Source organism: Nomascus leucogenys, chromosome 8 (assembly GCF_006542625.1).
Source record: "Nomascus leucogenys isolate Asia chromosome 8, Asia_NLE_v1, whole genome shotgun sequence".
NCBI lineage: Eukaryota > Metazoa > Chordata > Mammalia > Primates > Hylobatidae > Nomascus > Nomascus leucogenys.
This window is the reverse complement of record NC_044388.1, coordinates 105,258,001-105,275,194: the sequence shown is the minus strand read 5'-3', so window position 1 is coordinate 105,275,194 and position 17,194 is coordinate 105,258,001. Positions and strand designations below refer to the sequence as shown.

The 17,194-nt window shown below is 55.7% G+C and overlaps 1 protein-coding gene across 6 annotated transcripts in view; it reads right to left on the bottom strand.

The window, feature by feature from the left end:
• Nucleotides 1-311: 311 nt before the first annotated feature.
• The window catches only part of PTPA (protein phosphatase 2 phosphatase activator), a 38,460-nt gene continuing 21,577 nt past the window's right edge, over nt 312-17,194 (bottom strand). For 3 of the 6 annotated variants that reach the window (XM_030818002.1, XM_030818000.1, XM_030818001.1), the window contains 5 exons: nt 14,334-14,433; nt 12,642-12,766; nt 11,549-11,649; nt 6,712-6,819; nt 312-1,854 (listed from right to left, as the gene is read on the bottom strand). In XM_030818002.1, coding sequence (XP_030673862.1) covers nt 1,777-1,854; nt 6,712-6,819; nt 11,549-11,649; nt 12,642-12,766; nt 14,334-14,433 — 512 coding nt within the window. In that variant the 3' untranslated portion in view covers nt 312-1,776. Of the gene's footprint in view, nt 1,855-4,514; nt 6,820-11,548; nt 11,650-12,641; nt 12,767-14,333; nt 14,434-17,194 lie in introns of those variants that run through there. The other 3 variants (XM_030817997.1, XM_030817998.1, XM_030817999.1) reach the window with 1 other exon arrangement.

The window sequence follows — 17,194 nt, the reverse complement described above, 5'->3', positions numbered from 1 at the left end:
CAGCGACCACCTGGGCTATGCTATGTGCCAGGCCCTGAGCTGAGGACTTCACATCTGCTGTCCACTGCTGGCAGTCACCCTGTGACCGTCCCCATTTTGTGAATGAGGAAGCTGGGGCTCAGGGGCTTCAGTAACTTACAACCTTGCAGCTGGGGCTGCAGACAGCTGGGATTTAAACCCAGGAAAGGCTCAACCCAAACTGAAACAGCTCAAGTCTCAGACACTGTGGCCTGAGGGAAGGGGACCTGATGGAGGTCAGTCATGCAGAAATGGGCTAAACACGTGACATGAAAAGACATACCTCACACAAGTGACAGGTGCAAAACAGAGGCTTTAATCTGAACAGCAATGAGGGTGCAAGGGGCTGGGAGCCCATAGGGGGATGGGGGAGCCAGGAAGGGGTGTCTGGCTCTGGGAGAGAGGTGGACGCTGGGCCTCTTCTGAGAAACTGTCACTGACCTTTGGGACTCCTGACCCAGCCTCTGCCCAGACCATCACCGGATCCCAGGCTGAGCCCGTGTTGTGCTTCTCAGTGCTCCCCCTTCCCGAAGGGCGTGTGGACCCAGACACAGGAGGGGGCAGTGGAGAAGGGCAGGCCCGGGGGACGAGCCTGTAGGAGCCAGGCCCAGGAACAGCCCTAGGAGAAACCTCGGCGGTGGCCCTCAATGGGCCTACCCAGCCCCCACTGGGCCCATCCTGAGCGCCAAAGCCTGGGCTTGGGAGGCCATCACTTACCTCACCCTATAAAGGCAATGGACAGTTCAGGGTGGTGGGAGGACAAGGCGTGAGACTGCCACCTTCTGGGCCCACCCACCACCCAGGGTAGCAGAGAAGCAGGGCCCAGGTACCCAGGCTGAAGCTCGCAGCAGCGCAAAGGTAGCAGAAGCGGCCGGGCCTAAGACTGCCAAGAGGAATCCAGGCTCTCCAGATACAATGGGCCCCAAGCCCCTCCCTGAGTTTCTGCCACCCTCTCCCTGCCAGGGAAAGTTCTGGAAAGACATGCCTCACCCCATCAGCTGGGCCCTCCCAGGAGCCCAGCACCTACCCAAAGGGCAGCTTCCATTGGCTAGGCTACCCTTGGGGAGTGGGAGAGATGTGGCTACAGCCAGGAAACCCAGCAAAGCCAAGGGCTAGAGAACAGAAGAGCCAGGGGGAGGCTTGGACACAGGGGGCAGGGTGAAAAGGAGCCTGGGAGGGGCAGCAGCCAGGACAGCTAAGGCCTCTCCGCCACCCGACTCCACCCAAACCACCCCAGCCCATGGCTGGCGGCCAGCCTCAGCTTCCAGCCCCAGCATAGATGGCCACCCCAGCATGGCCTGGGAAACTGACCCGCCCCTGCAAGGAGCAGCTCCAACCCTTAGAAAAGCATCAACTCCACGAAGGGAAAAGCAATGGAAGCAGCAGGGTATCTCCCCTCCCCTCCCTGCGGTGCTGCGGAACAGCGCCTGCTCTCAAAACCAGACTGGACGGGAGCAAAGGGAGAAGAGGCCAGGAACAGGAGAGGGTGGCTGAGTGACCGGGCCCCAGACCCTCTCTTCTGGCCAGTCTAGCACAGGGGAGCTCAGGAAACCGGCTACACTTTGGTCACTTCTCCCAACTTGAGCCCTGAAGCCTTATGCTCCGAGCCCCCTCAAGCCCATCTCGCCACCCCACCCCAGTAAACAGCCTCTCATCAAACAGGACGAACAGAGGGAGGGGATGGGGAGGGGCCACTGCTGGGGTGGGGAAGGCAGGCACAGGAACTGTGGCCTGGGTGGCTCTTCGGCTTGGCCCCTCCTAGCCCGACGTGACAGGATGGATGGGCAGCAGGCTCCCGAACTTGAAGTGCTGGATCACAGGGAACTTCTCCAGGCACTGTGAGGAAGGAGCAGGTGAGCAGAGTGGTGAGGGCCACACCACACCCCTGCCGGGACCCCAACAACCGCAGCAGCTCCCAGGTGTCCATCCCAGGCCCAGGAAGTAACCCCGCCAGGGGATCCCCCAGGCCTTCCTCCCCCAGTTCCTCACTCCTTCTATCCAAAGACACCCACTCCACAACAAGACCCACGAGAGAGAGAGAGAGAGAGAGAGAAAGGCAGCCCAAACCTACAAGGTAGAAACTGAAAAGAGAGGCAGCCAAGTGACATCACTTGGCCCAGAGAGGGAAGTTGGGAACCTGAGGTGGAAAGAACCCTCCTGACCACTGGGGACCCCCAGCCCAGGTCCTAGTTCTAGAGAAGAGACGTGGGGACGTTTGAACATAAGCCTAAGAGGCTGAGGCCGGGCCCCAAAGCCTGTTTTCTCCAGCTTTCAGTTCTCTGGACTGAAAAAGGCATCTTGGCACTTCAGAGTGAGACAATAAGAACCAGCTGACATCGAGTTCCCCCCACCCCTGGGCAATTCCCAGCAGCCTGTGTGGGGGGCAGGGGAAAAAGAGCGCTGAACAGGGGAATGGCTGAGCAGGGGGGAGGCCCGACTCCCTGAGCCCAGCCCAGCCCAGGCTCCTAGCAGAGGAGCAGAGCTGGGGAGCAAGTGACAGGGCCTATCACAGAAGCTGGCCTGGCCCACAGGCGGCCGACCCCAGCTTCCAGGTGCAGCTCCCGCAACAGCACCCCCATGCTCGCCACACCTGGACACTAGCTCTCACAGGAGCCGCTCTGGGCATGCGAGGGTTGGATCTGCCAAGACTGACCAGGGCCTCCTCCCACACCTTTGGCCACAGAAAACAATCAGAGTATGTTAGGCACGTCTTGGCTGGAGTGGAACAAGACTTCAGACCTCAGAGAGAGTAAGAGCCTCACTCTGTGGCTGTGATCTCAACCTCCGACTAACTTAGAGACAAAGGGGTGCTATGACTAGCCCAGGTTCCCTCTCCTCAAAAATCAGCTGTGGAACATAGGAGGGAAAAGCACCGGGGTGACGAGTGGGCCAAAGAGGCGCCAGGAGGGGAGGGAAAGAAGGATGGAAACTAAGCTCATGGTGGGGTGGGGAGCAGAGCCCTGGCCACAGCCAGGATCCTGGGCCTGAGGCACAGAATGCAGGGAGCAGGGAGCAGGGAGCGAGCGGGAGGTGGTCCCTGGGCGGGAGGGGGAGCAGCCGCAGATCCAGGCCAGAGGCCAAGGCAGCTGCCATGGTGCTTATGTCATCCCAGAAGTGGTCATAAGAGCCCCCCCACCCCCCAAGGGCCCTGGAATTCCAGAAGGGGTCAAAGGTCAACCTCCCTCTAGCTCCCATAGGAGAAGTTGCAAGGCGAGAAGGGGTGGAGGCCGGGGGTCTTTCCATTCTGCCCACAGGACCCCAGAGCCAGCTCCCTCAGAGCCATAGGAGAGGCCAGGAGCTGGGCCAAGGAAGCCTAAGGCTCCAGGGCAGGAGGAGCCTCCAGCCCAGCTTTTCTCCCAGCAAGGCCCTCCCATGTACCTGGGCGGAGCAGCGGCTTCAGCCTGCCCTGACCTTCCAGCCAGAGGTGATTCAAGCTGGGGAAGGGACTCCCTGGGTCCTGACAAGGTTCTTCTGAAGGCAGCACCCACACAGCCATGGCCCACAGGAAAGACAAGCACCCCCAACCACACAAGGCCCCTGAGAGCACTTGGTTCTTCGGTCAGAAAGGCTGGGACAGATGCAGTTAGACCCAAATCCTGAGGCCACCTACTGCCAGGCTGGCTGGTCAGACTTCTGTGGCAGCCCAGGAGGCCGACTCCCCTCAATCAACCAGCTCTGACTGGAGACCCAGCCTTCCTACCCACCACTGGACTGCAAGACTGGCAGGCCTTGGAGGGCCTCCCTAGGGGCTAAGAACTGGCCTGAGAAAGCAAGCCCTCTCCTTGGACCTCTGTGCAGGCAACATGCCAGCCCTTCGGGACCAAGGACTAAGGACTACTTGCCTACTTGCCTAGTAAGTTGTCAATGAGCGTTGAACACTGCAAAGACTTGGTGATCTTTTTTTTTTTTTTTTCTGAGACGGAGTCTCGCTCTGTTGCCCAGGCTGGAGTGCAGTGGCATGATCTCGGCTCACTGCAACCTCCACCTCCCAAATTCAAGTGATTCTCCTGCCTCAGCCTTCTGAGTAGCTGGAATTACAGGTGCGCACCACGACGCCAGGCTAATTTTTTTATTTTTAGTAGACGCAGTGTTTCACCATGTTGGCCAGGCTGGTCAGAAACTCCTGACCTCAGGTGATCTACCTGCCTTGGCCTCCCAAAGTGATGGGATTACAGGCGTGAGCCACTGCACCCAGCCGGTGATTTTTTTTTCTTTGAGACGGAGTCTCACTCTGTTGCCCAGGCTGGAGTGCAGTGGTGTGATCTCAACTCACTGCAACCTCCGCCTACCAGGTTCAAGCCTCCCAAATAGCTGGGACCACAGGCATGAGCCACCACACCCAGCTAATTTTTATATTTTTAGTAGAGATGGGGTTTCGCCATGTTGCCCAGGTTGCTTTCGAACTCCTGGCCTCAAGTGATCCACCCATCTCAGCCTCCCAAAGTGCTGGGATTACAGGCGAAGACTTGGTGATCTTTTTTTTTTTGAGAGAGAGAGTCTCGCTCTGTCGCCTAGGCTGGAGTGCAGTGGCACCATCTCAGCTCACTGCAAGCTCCACTTCCTGGGCTCACGCCATTCTCCTGCCTCAGCCTCCCGAGTAGCTGGGACTACAGGTGCCTGCCACCACGCCCAGCTAATTTTTTTATATTTTTAGTAGAGACAGGGTTTCACTGTGTTAGCCAGGATGGTCTCAATCTCCTGACCTCGTGATCCACCCGCCTCGGCCTCCCAAAGTGCTGGGATTACAGGCGTGAGCCACCGCGCCCGGCCTGACTTGGTGATCTTAAAGTCAGGGAGTTCCAGCGTTACCCTATACAGGAGGCTGTCCCCTTCCCCACACAGCACCGGCCACACCCAGGGCTAGAATCTCCCGTTTTCAGGAAGGCCACTTTGTGATTACTAGAGAGCCCCCCCATCCTGAGTTGGTCATTTTCAGTGTCCTCCTTGTGTTTGTCACCCTGTGCTCAGCCCCCACAGAGACCCCGACAGCCTGTGCAGAGCGGACAGTCCCTGTGTTCCTGCCACACCATCACCATTGTCAATCTGAATATGCTCCTCCCTCATCATCTGGCAGCCTGGAGTTCTTTTGTCTCTGGAAGGGCAGGTGAGAGAAAGGGACACGGTCTCTTGCCCTATCCTTTGGGCCTTAGAGCCTGAGTCAAGAGAAGTTTAGAGTCACTTGAATTAAGAGGCTTGTAGAGAAGACAGTACTTCAGGTACCAAGCAGGGAAGGCAGCCAGAGTCCTCTCTTTGGCACACAAGGGTTGGGTTTGGGAGGTGGCTGGAGGGCGCTGTGCACCTCTCACATGCTCAGACACCCTGGGGGAGGGGCGGGGGGCACAGCAGAGTGAGAGTTCCCCAGCAGCCCCCACTGCGGGACAGGCGGAGGTGGGGTCAGGAACATCAGGACACCAGAGGGCAGTGACCCAGGGCAGAGTCGGAGTGGAGAGCCGGGGGTGGCCAGCTGCAGCCGGAAGGAGCCGAGGCAGCTCCAGCCAACGGGCTCTCAGGCATCTCAGATTAGAGAGGTATGTGGGCTGGAACCTAAACACAGGATGTGAGGTCCAGAGGAAGGGGACCAAAGCGGGAGGGGGCGGAAGGGAGAGAGGGCCCCATTTGCTCAGTTCAAGCCTTGTTAACCCCTTCAGGACCAAGTGCAGGGAGCCAAGCCAACTGGAAGCATCCGTGCTCCCCCACCCCGCTGGCCTCTGGGGCCCTTCCCCGTTGTCCCGCCTCTGATGGGATCCAGGAAGCTCTGGGTCCAATGAAGACTTGGAGCAGCCCCTTCCCAGAGGAGAAGGCCGGCCAGGAGACAAGAGATGGTGCCCACAGTACAGTGTCTGAGGCCATGAACTAGTCACCAGGGCCAGCCTGAGAACAGAAAGAAGGGACTTTAGGGACCCATCACTCCAGGTGTAGAACTTCACATCCAGCCCTTCCCTGGCCAAGGTCAAGCAGTTCTAGAATTAGTCTTCCCAGGAAGTGGGAGGAGCTAGCAGAAGGGACAGAGTAGAAATAAAATGTCTCCTCCCCACTTGGAAGAGAGAAAAGGCCACCTCCTTGGCTGGGAGAACGGTGCCAAGAGGGCAGGAGACACCCTCGGCTGCCTGCCAGCAGGGGGAGCTCCAGGAAACCTCAGCTCTCCTCTCCTCGGCATCTGATTTGAGAGCAGGCAAAATCATTTGCATCAAAATCCCTGAAGCAGTCCATAAAAATGCCAATTCCCGGCCTACCCTCAGACCTCTCACCACTCAGTGATCATACACACTAACATTTGAAGGCAGAACTTTGGAGATGCCTCCAAAGGGTAAGACCCTTCCCAGGTATGCCATGGGAGAGCCAGACTCAGACTGCCTGAGCCTCGAGGAGCCTTCGGCCACTTGACAAGGGAGAAGGGAGGCCCCCATCGCCCCAACTCCCCACGCAGCAGGTCCTTGCCTCAGCCTCCAAGCTCATCAGGACAGAGCTGGGCTGCAGCTTTTCAGGGCTGGGGTGGCTGGTGCTTCTCTGACTGCCCATGCCCCAGATGGGAGATTCCAAGGCCCCAAGTGTCAGAGGGGCTGGCCTAAGATTCAGAGCAAAACAGTGGGGTAGGAGGAAGCAGGAGCCCCAGGCTCCACATCTTTCGCTTTGTCCCCAGCCCAGGACCAAGTGCGGCAGCAGGGACGGGCACGCTGGCCAGCCCCCACTCACCTCAGCCTTATACATGCGGATGAGACCCTGGTTCACTTTGGACCAGGAAGGGACGGCGCTGATGTTCCACAGCTGGTTGGAGTGCTCTGCAAATGGGCCAGTCTTCATCTGAAAAAGAGAAGCCACAAGCTGAAGAGGCAGGGTCTGGCTGGGAGTTCATCCCTCCTCCCCTGCAGCAAAGTCACACCCATGCATGCACACACACACACAAACACGCATGCACGCAACGCACGCGCAGACACTTGGGGACCAAGCTATAGCATCTGCCTGAGGGGCAAACATACGAACAGGCACATGCAAGTGCCAGAGACAGGGTTCCCCTTTGGCCCTCAAGGCCTGCTAGAAAAATATAACATTCCTTGCCCACTCACCTGCAGTCACCCCTCTTTCTCCCACAGCCAAACAAAAGGGGGCCTGATTCCTATCGCCCACCAAATCCAGCAGCCTCAGGAAGATCGGATCTCCACCTGAGCTTCTGGTGTCGTTCCCACCGACTCCCCAGGAGCCTCAGAGCGCCTCTCCAGCACAGGGGTTCACTCAGGTTCAGATAAACAGCAGCAGCAGCTGGACCCCACCCCTCCAGGCCCACCCCTTCTCCCCCAGGCCCCCCCACAGGGCACGTGGTCTGCACCTGCCACCAGCAGAGCTAGAAAAGATGAGGAAAGGGTCAATTTGCAAGAGGACCAAGGCGGGTATGACCAAATCCAGGTATCCGACAGCCCTCTGCCTGCCACGCAGGCAGGGAAGAGAGGGCCGATGGGAGGCAGGGGTGCCTGAAGCAGCAGCCAGCCTGGCCTGGCCAGGAGGTGGGGAAGGGGTGGCCGCCACAGCAGCTGAAAGAGGCAGGCACAAGGACGGCTCCATTCCTGGTCCTCCCTCTTGCCAAAGAGTCTCACCCTCCAGGAAGGAAGAGAAAGATTCTGCAGCCAGCATGAAGTTCCCATGACATCAGAAACCACAGAGGGACGCCTGTGTGCCTGAGCATATCCCCCCGACACCATGAGTCCAGCACATTTGTATTTGTTAACCAAGCAGTTCATAATTCCCCTCAACACAGCCCCCGAGTGCATAGGCAGCATTTACAGGGGAACAGGGCTCTGCACCCCAGACCAATGCTGCAGAAGGAAGACTCTGCAAAGAGGCTGAGTCTAGCAAAGAAACAGACTTAGAAGGTTCTAGAAACATGCGGGTGTCAGGGGAGGCTGGGTTATTTGAAGGAGAAAAGATAAGCCAGAAACGCTCTCCAAAAAGGGGCATCAGTTCCCAAGAGCCCTCAGGAGCCCCCACTCTTGAGCCATGGGCTGCCACCTGGTGACCCACTCCTGGCAGGCCTCTTACTTCTCTAGTAAGGGCAACTGTGACAAAACTTTTAAGATTTAAGTAAAAAAAAAACTGTCATTTTATCCCCCCCATCTCCCTCCCCTGGCCCAGGTTTCCAAAAAGCCCATCCCAACACCCATGTTCAGGAGCAGGGACAACAGGCTCCTCCCTCCCCTCCTCTCCTCTCCCAGGCTCCACCACAGCCGGGCAAGAGCCCGAGGCACCCGACAGAGACAAAGCCCACCCTGGTCCCTGGGGGCCTTGTCTTGGGCCACTCGCTTCACCCAGAATCACCCGAGGCTCTCTCCTCCAGGAGGGCAGCCAGGCACCCCCAGCCTACAGGGGCCTCGCCTCTGGGGAGCTTTAGTTTCAACTGCCCTGCTCAACCACACTCCACCTCCAGCCCCTCCCCCGCCTCCCCACCCTACCCCACCCCTTTCCCAGTCTGCAGGCTCCAGCCCTGTGCACATTTCCAGGCCCGAGAAAGCTCAGGGAGCATGCAACTGTGTAACCAGTTTCACTCTCTGAGCAAGCAACCAGGAGGCACCGTCGGCTTTGTCTGCCAGGGGCCTGCCCGGCAAAGGCTCTGAGGCAAAGGCAGGCAGATGGGCACTGGAAGGCAGAGCCCCTGCCTCCTGGCCAGCCTCGCCTACCAGGGCCAAAGAACAGATCCTCAAAAGGCCTCTGGCAGAGCCAGAGCTAGGCCCATGTCCTGGAGCTCCAGCGGCCCTGGGTCCCCACCCACAGAAAGGCCAGGGAAGTAGTTTCTTTGGAGGGGCTGCAGGCTGCCCCCCAGGCCTTCAGTGCCCCAGGGTCTCCCTAAGTCCTTCAGGGAGGTTACAGTCCTTTGCCTGTAACTGGCAAAGGAAAACAGACGAGTGGGGAAAAAAGGAATCGGGGCTGGAAGACAAAAAAAAAAAAATTAGCTCATTCTAGCCACAAAGGGAGAAGAGAAAGAACCAGAACGAGCGAGCGAGCTGCAGCCCGCAGTGACCCCAGGGGAATCGTGTGAGTCAGAGCAGCCATATTGAGCAGGAAATTACTCACAGACGCTGCGTTCCTGCCTCTCCACTCCCCAGAGAATCGGCCTTTTGTAAATGGCTCCTCTGTCAGTAACTGGGGGGATGGGCGGGGGTGGGGAGGCTCTGCACAGCGCCTTCCTGTCAGCTCCTTTCCTTCCAGCTGAAATCTGATCCCTCCCTTCCCAAAACTCCAAATTTAGAAGCCAGATTGAAACTGAAATTCTTTTCCTGCCTGCCCTGGGCTCTTAAAGGCGCCAGGGCTGCATTTACAGAGGCTGTAGAGGCCCTGCAAGGTGGGGTCCCTCACCTAGGATGCCCACGGGTATCAGGGCAGTCTTGGCATGAGACCCTGAAAGGGCTGCCTGATTCCATTCCCAAGTTCTCAGTGTTTTATTTAATCTCCCAGTTAAAAGAGCACCATGGTGAATCCAGGGTCTCCAGAGGAAACATTGCCTCCTTCCCAAGCAAGGCGTACAGAACTCCGTGCAAGCCTCCAGGTCCCGAGTGAGCTAAGCCAGGCCACTCACCAACTAAGGGCTGCAAAATGCTGCTCACTGCTCCGAGGTGGAAGAGGGTGGGCGCTCTGGAGAACCAACACAACGTGTGCTGCAACCAGCGGCCACATGGCAAGATGGGCCCTTGCTGCAGCCACCTCAGCTCCTGGGCACACTCCTCCTAGTGTCTACTGTTGAACACCATGCCCAAGAGCCTAGACCCAAAGTGAAAACCCAGACCTGTGGAGAAGGTGCTGAACAGCCAAAAACTCTAGGCACGCCCTCCCCTCCCTGTTCCTTCTGCTGCCTCAAATAAATGTCACCAAACCCTCTCCAAGTTCAGTGTGCCTCTCCTGCCACCTAGTGGCTACTTTGAGATTTCCTCTAGTGGAGGAACTGGGTCCCAAACTTTGGAAAAGCTTTTGGGGTGTTTATACCAACACAATCAACCAACCAACTAAAGACACAAAATTTTACCATGGAATCAATTCCAAAAATCCTGGAGGTCAGGCCTGGCCTGCCTCCTAGTTGAAATATCGACAGGGACCCAGAGGCCTGACCAGCCGCCGGGGGAGCCCAAATAGCTCAGCTTTTTAGCCACACGCAAGAGCTCAGTGTGGAATCTGCACCCTTCTTCCCACCCTGCTCCTCCAGCTTATCCTGAGGTCCTCCAGGGCTCCACAGATCCCCACATTTCACTCCACAGAGAGCAGCGCGTGACTGGCTTTCAAGACAGTGAGCCAGGCTGCCCCCAAGTCCTCCCGACCTTGGGCCTGCCACACTGCTGAGGGCAGCAGATCTCTGGGAATGAAGCGGTGGCCGCCCAGCCGTCAGTCCCGGCTCCATTTGCTGACTTGGAAAAAATGTGTAATTCCCCTCTGGCCTCTGGAGTTTGGCAGAAGCCTGAGCCGAATGTTGACCAAGAAGAACTTGGAGCCAAAGCTGCTGGTTATAACCCAGCTTTCTCCACCTCTTCGGGGGCTCAGAATACACAGCCCGGACGGAGAGCAGCCCCTGTGGCCAGCGTCCACAGGCCTGCTAGGGACCTCACTGAGGCAGCAGACATCCGTGCTGGTGTCGGGAAAGGGACTGAGGAGGGATAGAACTCTCAAACCCTCTCCAGATAGCAGAGCTAGGGCGCCCTTTGGAAATTGGGGCATGGGGATGGCAGAGAGGATGAGAAGTCCTAACACCTCCCTGAAGAGAGGTCCAGAGAGCAGAGGGTCCCCAGCTTTCCTGTGCAGTCACCTGGCAAGTGTGTTTAGATGCAGGTTCCTGGCTCTTGTCCCCTAAGATTCTGATGCAGTAAGCTGGGATGGAGGGCCAAGGAATGTGCGTTTTAACAAACACCCTAGGAGATCTTGCACAAGTGGTCCAGGGCCCACTGCAAGGAATCCTGCCTTGGTGAGACAAGAACTTCCAGTTCCAGAACCCAGCCGTGGGGCTGGCTGTCCAGTGACTGCCACCACAGGCCAGGCCTGCGCACTCCCACTCCGGCACTTTTCTCGGGCCCACGTCCTCAGGCACTGACAGAGACATATCCCTTCTACAGAAAAGCTGTCTGCACCAGAAGTTCGCTCCATCTCCTCTGGTGGTTTCATTTTACACATCCACAAGCACATGGTTCTACAGACCCTTGTGGGGCCCCACTGAAAGATGCTGACCCTCCCCAACAAACCTCCCCCCGCCTGCCCCGACCCTTTCAGACCTGCTGCAGCAGTCACCAAGGCCAGTTAGTGACCAAGTCTTAGACCCTCATCTCAAGACTCCTGTGGTGTTCAGGAGAAACTGAAGGAGAACTGGGCGGAGGACCTGACAGTTAGCAGCGGCTGACTCTTTCAGGAGAGGCCCAGTGGTGCTTCCTTTTCAGTAACCCGCTCCGGCCGGCCCTGCCATTTTGGGCAGCAGCTCTGGCTCTTCTGATCCACTGTAAAGCCACCAGCCTTGGTTCATTTGAGCCTGGAGGCAGCCATGGGCTTCTCTCTCACCCCTCCTCCTCACCTCGGTAATAAACAGGATACACTCCAGGAACATGTAGTCCTTGTGGTTCTCATTCACGGCCTTCTCATCCACAAAGTGTCTGGGCTCCAGGTATGGGTGGTCTGGGAAGAGGAATGGGCCCCAGGGTTCAGAACCAGGCCCCACTACCTGGGCAACCCGGCCCAGCAGTCACACCCACCCGGGGCCTCAGTCCTGCCCGTGGTGCCCTCAACACCTCACCTGGAAGGAGCAATAAATGGCTCTGGGTTTGTGTATTCTAATGTGCTAAGCTCTAGCTGCGTGGCGTTGGACGCATGACTTCAGCCTGCCAAGGTTCAGTTTCCTCACCTGGACAGTGGGGACAAGAACAGCACCTCCTCCTAGGGGCCATGACAATAATTACCATGCCTACAGCACTCAGTATGGTGCCTGGTGCAGGTGCCAGTCAGCAGAGCTGGCTTCATGCTGGCAGACCCTTCGCAGTGTCACTGAGAAGATTCAGGGAGGCAATGCACCTGAGGCCACAACTAATGGTCATTTATGAATATCATTCTGTAGGCAGTTCATTCTTCATCAAAATAGAGATGATCACCCACCCCCATCCTGAAAACCAGCTTCAAGAGTGGGGGAGTCACCAGAGCGGGCCTCTCTGAGCCCCACAGGAAGCAGGCCCACCGCCCAGCACTTGGCGGCTGCTCCCTAACGGGCCCCTTTGCACACAGCTTGATAATAACAGTGGATGACGCTGGTCACCAAATCAAAAGGGTCCCTCATTTTCAACATAAAACCCCACAGCTGCTGCCAGGAGCTGGGGCGCATTTCACACCAGTCCATTATGCGCCAGGCGTGCGCCCTTGGTCCAGCCCATGTCACTTCCCATTATCTTGGCGGCAATTGGCCTCCGCCTCCTCCAGCCCACCACACGGGCTCTCACAGCAGAAGGTCGACAGCAAACAGCCTCCCTCAATAGCTGGTCTAATGCCCTGCTTTCCAAGCTGTCACTGTCTGCCCTGGGCAGGAAGAAGGGAAGGAGGGAGCGCAGGAGGGGCAGGGGAGGGCCACAGAACGCAGCCTTGGTTGGGGGTGGAGGGATAGGCACCTCCCACTCCAGTACCTATCAGCTGCGAACTGCCCCAGATGAAGGGCAGAAACTGGAAGTCATCCAGACCCCACACTCCCTGGCTGCCGGCTGGCTCCATCCTGTATGTTTTCTGGAGTTTCCGCATAACCTCAAGGTACCTGCACAGGAGGGGAGGGAAAGGGAAGGTAGCAAAAAGTAAAAAGACAGTCTCACCCTTTCGGCCACTGGGAGCACAAGGAGACCCCAAAATAACCACTGAAGAGTGTAACTGGTCTCAATTTCAATAATGTAGCTTTATTTCCCCCAACAAACACTCAGCCATCTTTTGGCTCAGGAAAGGGATAAAAATCACTGATTAAGGGCCTGGGCACGGTGGCTCACGCCTGTAATCCCAGCACTTTGGGAGGCCAAGGCGGGCGGATCACAAGGTCAGGAGATCGAGACCATCGGCCAACACGGTGAAACCCCGTCTCTACTAAAAATACAAAAAATCAGCCAGGTGTGGTGGTGGGCGCCTGTAGTCCCAGCTACTCTGGAGGCTGAGGCAGGAGAATGGCATGAACCCAGGAGGCAGAGCTTGCAGTGAGCCGAGATCTCACCACTGCACTCCAGCCTGGGCGACAGAGAGAGACCCTGTCTCAAAAAAAAATAAATAAATAAAAAATAAAAATCACTGATTAGGAAGGTGGGTTTTGGTGCCATCAACTCCTGACAACTTGTAAAACCCTGGGCAGGGCCTCAGCCTCTCCAGCCTCAGTTGGCCTGTCTGAAAGCTGACACAAGTCCCAGCAGGTTATCTCCTAGGTTCTTCTGGTTCCAACCTTCTATTTTATCAGAGGCTGCATATCAGCCACCTGTGAAGCACCGAGCACTGCTCCTGGGCTTCGTCACAGGCCTGCTGCAGCAGCACTGCTAGACTGGGGCACGCAATAGGGATTTTAAGAGTTCTAGGTAACTGATCCACATCACTGCTGCCCAGCGACTGGCTTGGGTGGTGCGGGGCAGCAGGTCAGAGTCTGACTACCTGCGTTCAGCTGGCGTGAACCCAGTGAAGACACCAGATATCTCTGTGCCTCAGTTTCCTCATATGTAAAATGGAAATAACAGTTGCTATTCCATAGGGTTGTTGTTAGAATTAATGAGTTATACATAAAGTGCTTAGAATTCTTCCTCCACATGGTCAACACCATGTGAGTACTGGCAGACATTATGTGACAATTCTTTTTTTTTTGAGACAGAGTCTCACTCTGTCACCCAGGCTGGAGTACAGTGGCATGATCTCAGCTCCCTGCAACCTCCGCCTCCTGGGTTCAAGCAATTCTTCTGCCTCAGCCTCCTGAGTAGCTGGAATTACAGGCGAGTGCCACCATGCCCAGCTAATTTTTGTATTTTTAGTAGAGATGGGGTTTCATCATGTTGGCCAGGCTGGTGTCGAACACCTGATCTCGTGATCTGCCTGCCTGGGCCTCCCAAAGTGCTGGGATTACAGGCGTGAGCCACCGCGCCCGGCCTATGTGACAATTCTTTCACTTGTTTTGACTTGGAGGTTAATTTGAACCTGTTGGAAAAAAGCCTTGGACACTCCATCCACAGCCAGAGCTTGACTAGGACAAGACAACCATGAGCCACTCAGGAGAACCCTAGAGCACCCCATTTCCCAGTCTGAGGAGGAAACAGATGGCCCCTCACGCCCCCTTCTCCAACCCTCCTGTCCTTTTCTCTCACCGATTGAACACCTTGAAGACAATAGCTATTTGGTCATCCACCCGGAGCACCCCAATCTTGCAGAGACAGCAGAGGAAAGCAGCGAAGGCTGCCTCATGCCCTGGAAGAGAAAAACAACCAGCGTTGACAGTCATCCAGGTAAAGGACTGGGATTGTTTTAGTCTCCCAGAGTCCAAATCATTGATAAGTGCCCCTCTGAGGAGGGTGGTCAACATGGAGACAATGAGACCTCTTCCCCACTCAGAAAGACTTGCTAGGCCCTTTCCTTTCAAGAACTATAATACCAGTACTGGCCGTGCATGGTGGCTCATGCCTGTAATCCCAGCACTTCAGGAGGCTGAGGCAGGCAGATTGCTTGAGCTCAGGAGTTTGAGATCAGCCTGGCCAACATGGCAAAACCCTGTCTCTACAAAAAATACAAAAATTAGCCAGTGGTGGCACGTGCCTGTGGTCCCAGCTACTCAGGAGGCTGAGATGGAGGACCTCCTGAGCCCAGGAGGTTGAGGCTGCAGTGAGCCATGATAAGGCCACTGCACTCCAGCCTGGGTGACAAAGTGAGACTGTCTCAAAAAAAAAAAAAAAAAAAGAACTACCAGTACTATAATTCTACTCCTAAAAGACCCGGGCTGGACATTTACATTTCATTATGTAGGTTTAACTCACTCAGCAATTCCACCATATTTACTGAGCACCTACTATGTAAGCAGTCACTGTCCATGTTACGTGCTAGGAGACAGTAACAAGTAAGTCCTCGCCCTCAGAAAGTTTATGACCTATCAGGGACAACAGACATTATAAATATACAGTCACTACTATGATTCCAGCTCTGAAGGAGAAATACAGGGTACTAACTGGAGGATATCACAGAAGGACTCTGACGTAAGGATTCAAGGTTTCCCCTAAGGAAGTAACATCTAATCTGAAATCTGAAAAATGTGAGCTGGCAAGGCAAAGGGAGTGAGGGAAGCAAGAAATGCATTCTAGCCAGAAGGAATAGCATGTGCACAGGCCTTGAGGCAAGAAAAAGTTTGATCTGTTTGAGGAACCCTAAGGAGGCCAGTATGTCGAAGGCAGTGAGAGCAAGGGAGAACGTGTAATGACAGGAGGCTACAGGTCACATGGGCCTTGTGGCCATAGGAAAGAGCTCAGACTTTACCCTAAGAGCAATAGGGAGCCACTGCAGGCTTCTAAGCAGGGAACACATGATCAGATTACAGGGTGAAAAAGCATCCTCCTTCCTTTCCCAGTCATATCAAACAGGAATGGTCTGCACTGTAGGAACTACTCACTGGACTGTGATTGAATCCCATTGTTCACAGTGTCACACAAAACCTATCTGGAGGGAGGTGAGAAGAGAATGTGTCAGAGAATACTTCTGTCCTGTCTCTGGAGGACGAAGACCCTTCCAGGGCCTGGAAGCTTGTGTGCTGTTTCCTTCCCCTGCCACAGTTTCCAATTATGACCAGCCAGGGCCCAGGCTCCCATTGTTCAGGGGTTCACATGCAGCTGGGGCACCAACCCCTGCTGACCTGGCCAGTCTTCCCTCTTTGATCTTTTCCCTGCTGGTCTTAGTCAAAGCCCCACCTGGTCCAAGAGGGCCCTTCTCCAGGGCCTGCCTCTGTGGCCGGGGCTCCCTCCTGTGGATCACATTCCCCAGACAAGGGGAGGGCTGAGCGGTGCCCCATCTGCCTGCCTCAGGGAAGGAAGGTGGGCCCTCACCAAAGCAGAGGTCCTCCTTAGCTGCACAGGCCAGGCCCTGACCTAGAGAACGCCTCCCTTCTATATTTTTGAGAGATGGGGTCTCAGCATGGTGGCTCAACAGGCCATGCCCTGACCTAGAGAAGGTCTCCCTTTTATATTTTTGAGAGATGGGGTCTCAGCGTGGTGGCTTGCACCTATAATCCAAGCACTTTGGGAGGCTGAGGTGGGAGAACAGCTTGAGCTCAGGAGTTCAAGACCAGCCTGGGCAACATGGCGAAACCCCATCTCTATAAAAAATACAAAACAATTGGCTGGGCGTGGTGGCTCACGCCTGTAATCCCAGTCCCAGCACTTTGGGAGGCCAAGGTGGGTGGAGAAGTGACCTCACCAGAGGTCAGGAGTTCGAGACCAGCCTGGCCAACATGGTGAAACCCTGTCTCTACTAAAAACCCTAAAATTAGCCAGGTACGGTGGCGTGTGCCTGTAGTCCCAGCAGAATCGCTTGAACCCAGGAGGTGGAGGTTGCAGTGAGCCAAGATCGTGCCACTGCACTCCAGCCTGGGCAATAGAGTGAGACTCTGTCTCAAAAAAATAAATAAATAAATTGCCAGGCTGGTGGTGCACACCTGTAGTCCCAGGTACTGGGGAGTGGGGAGATGCAGAGGCTGGAGGATCACTTGGGCCCAGGAGGTCAAGGCTGCAGTGGGGCAAGATCACATCACTGCACTGCAGCCTGGGTGACAAAGCAAGACCCTGTCTCAAAAAAATAAATATATAAATAAAAATAACTTAAAATAAATTTTTAAAAAAGAGATGGAGTCTTGCTACGTTGCCTAGGCTGGTCTTAAACTCCTGAGCTCAGGCAATCCTCCCCCTCAGCATCCCAAAGTGCTAGGATTACAGGCACGCACCACTGCACCTGTCTATACTTCCCTTTTAAAGTGCCCCCACACTCCCTCTCCTCAAAATCCAGGTCCCTTGGCTTACGTGCACCACAGATCCAAAGAGCCCAAAAGCACAGAGAATGTGGCTAAGAGACAAGCGGTGCAAGGGAGAGGGTGTGCCATGACACTGCAAAGGCCACCAAGAAGCGTTCCCATTTCTCAAAGCTTCAGTAAGCTGCTGCCTTGACATACAGTAAGTGCTCAATAATTATTATT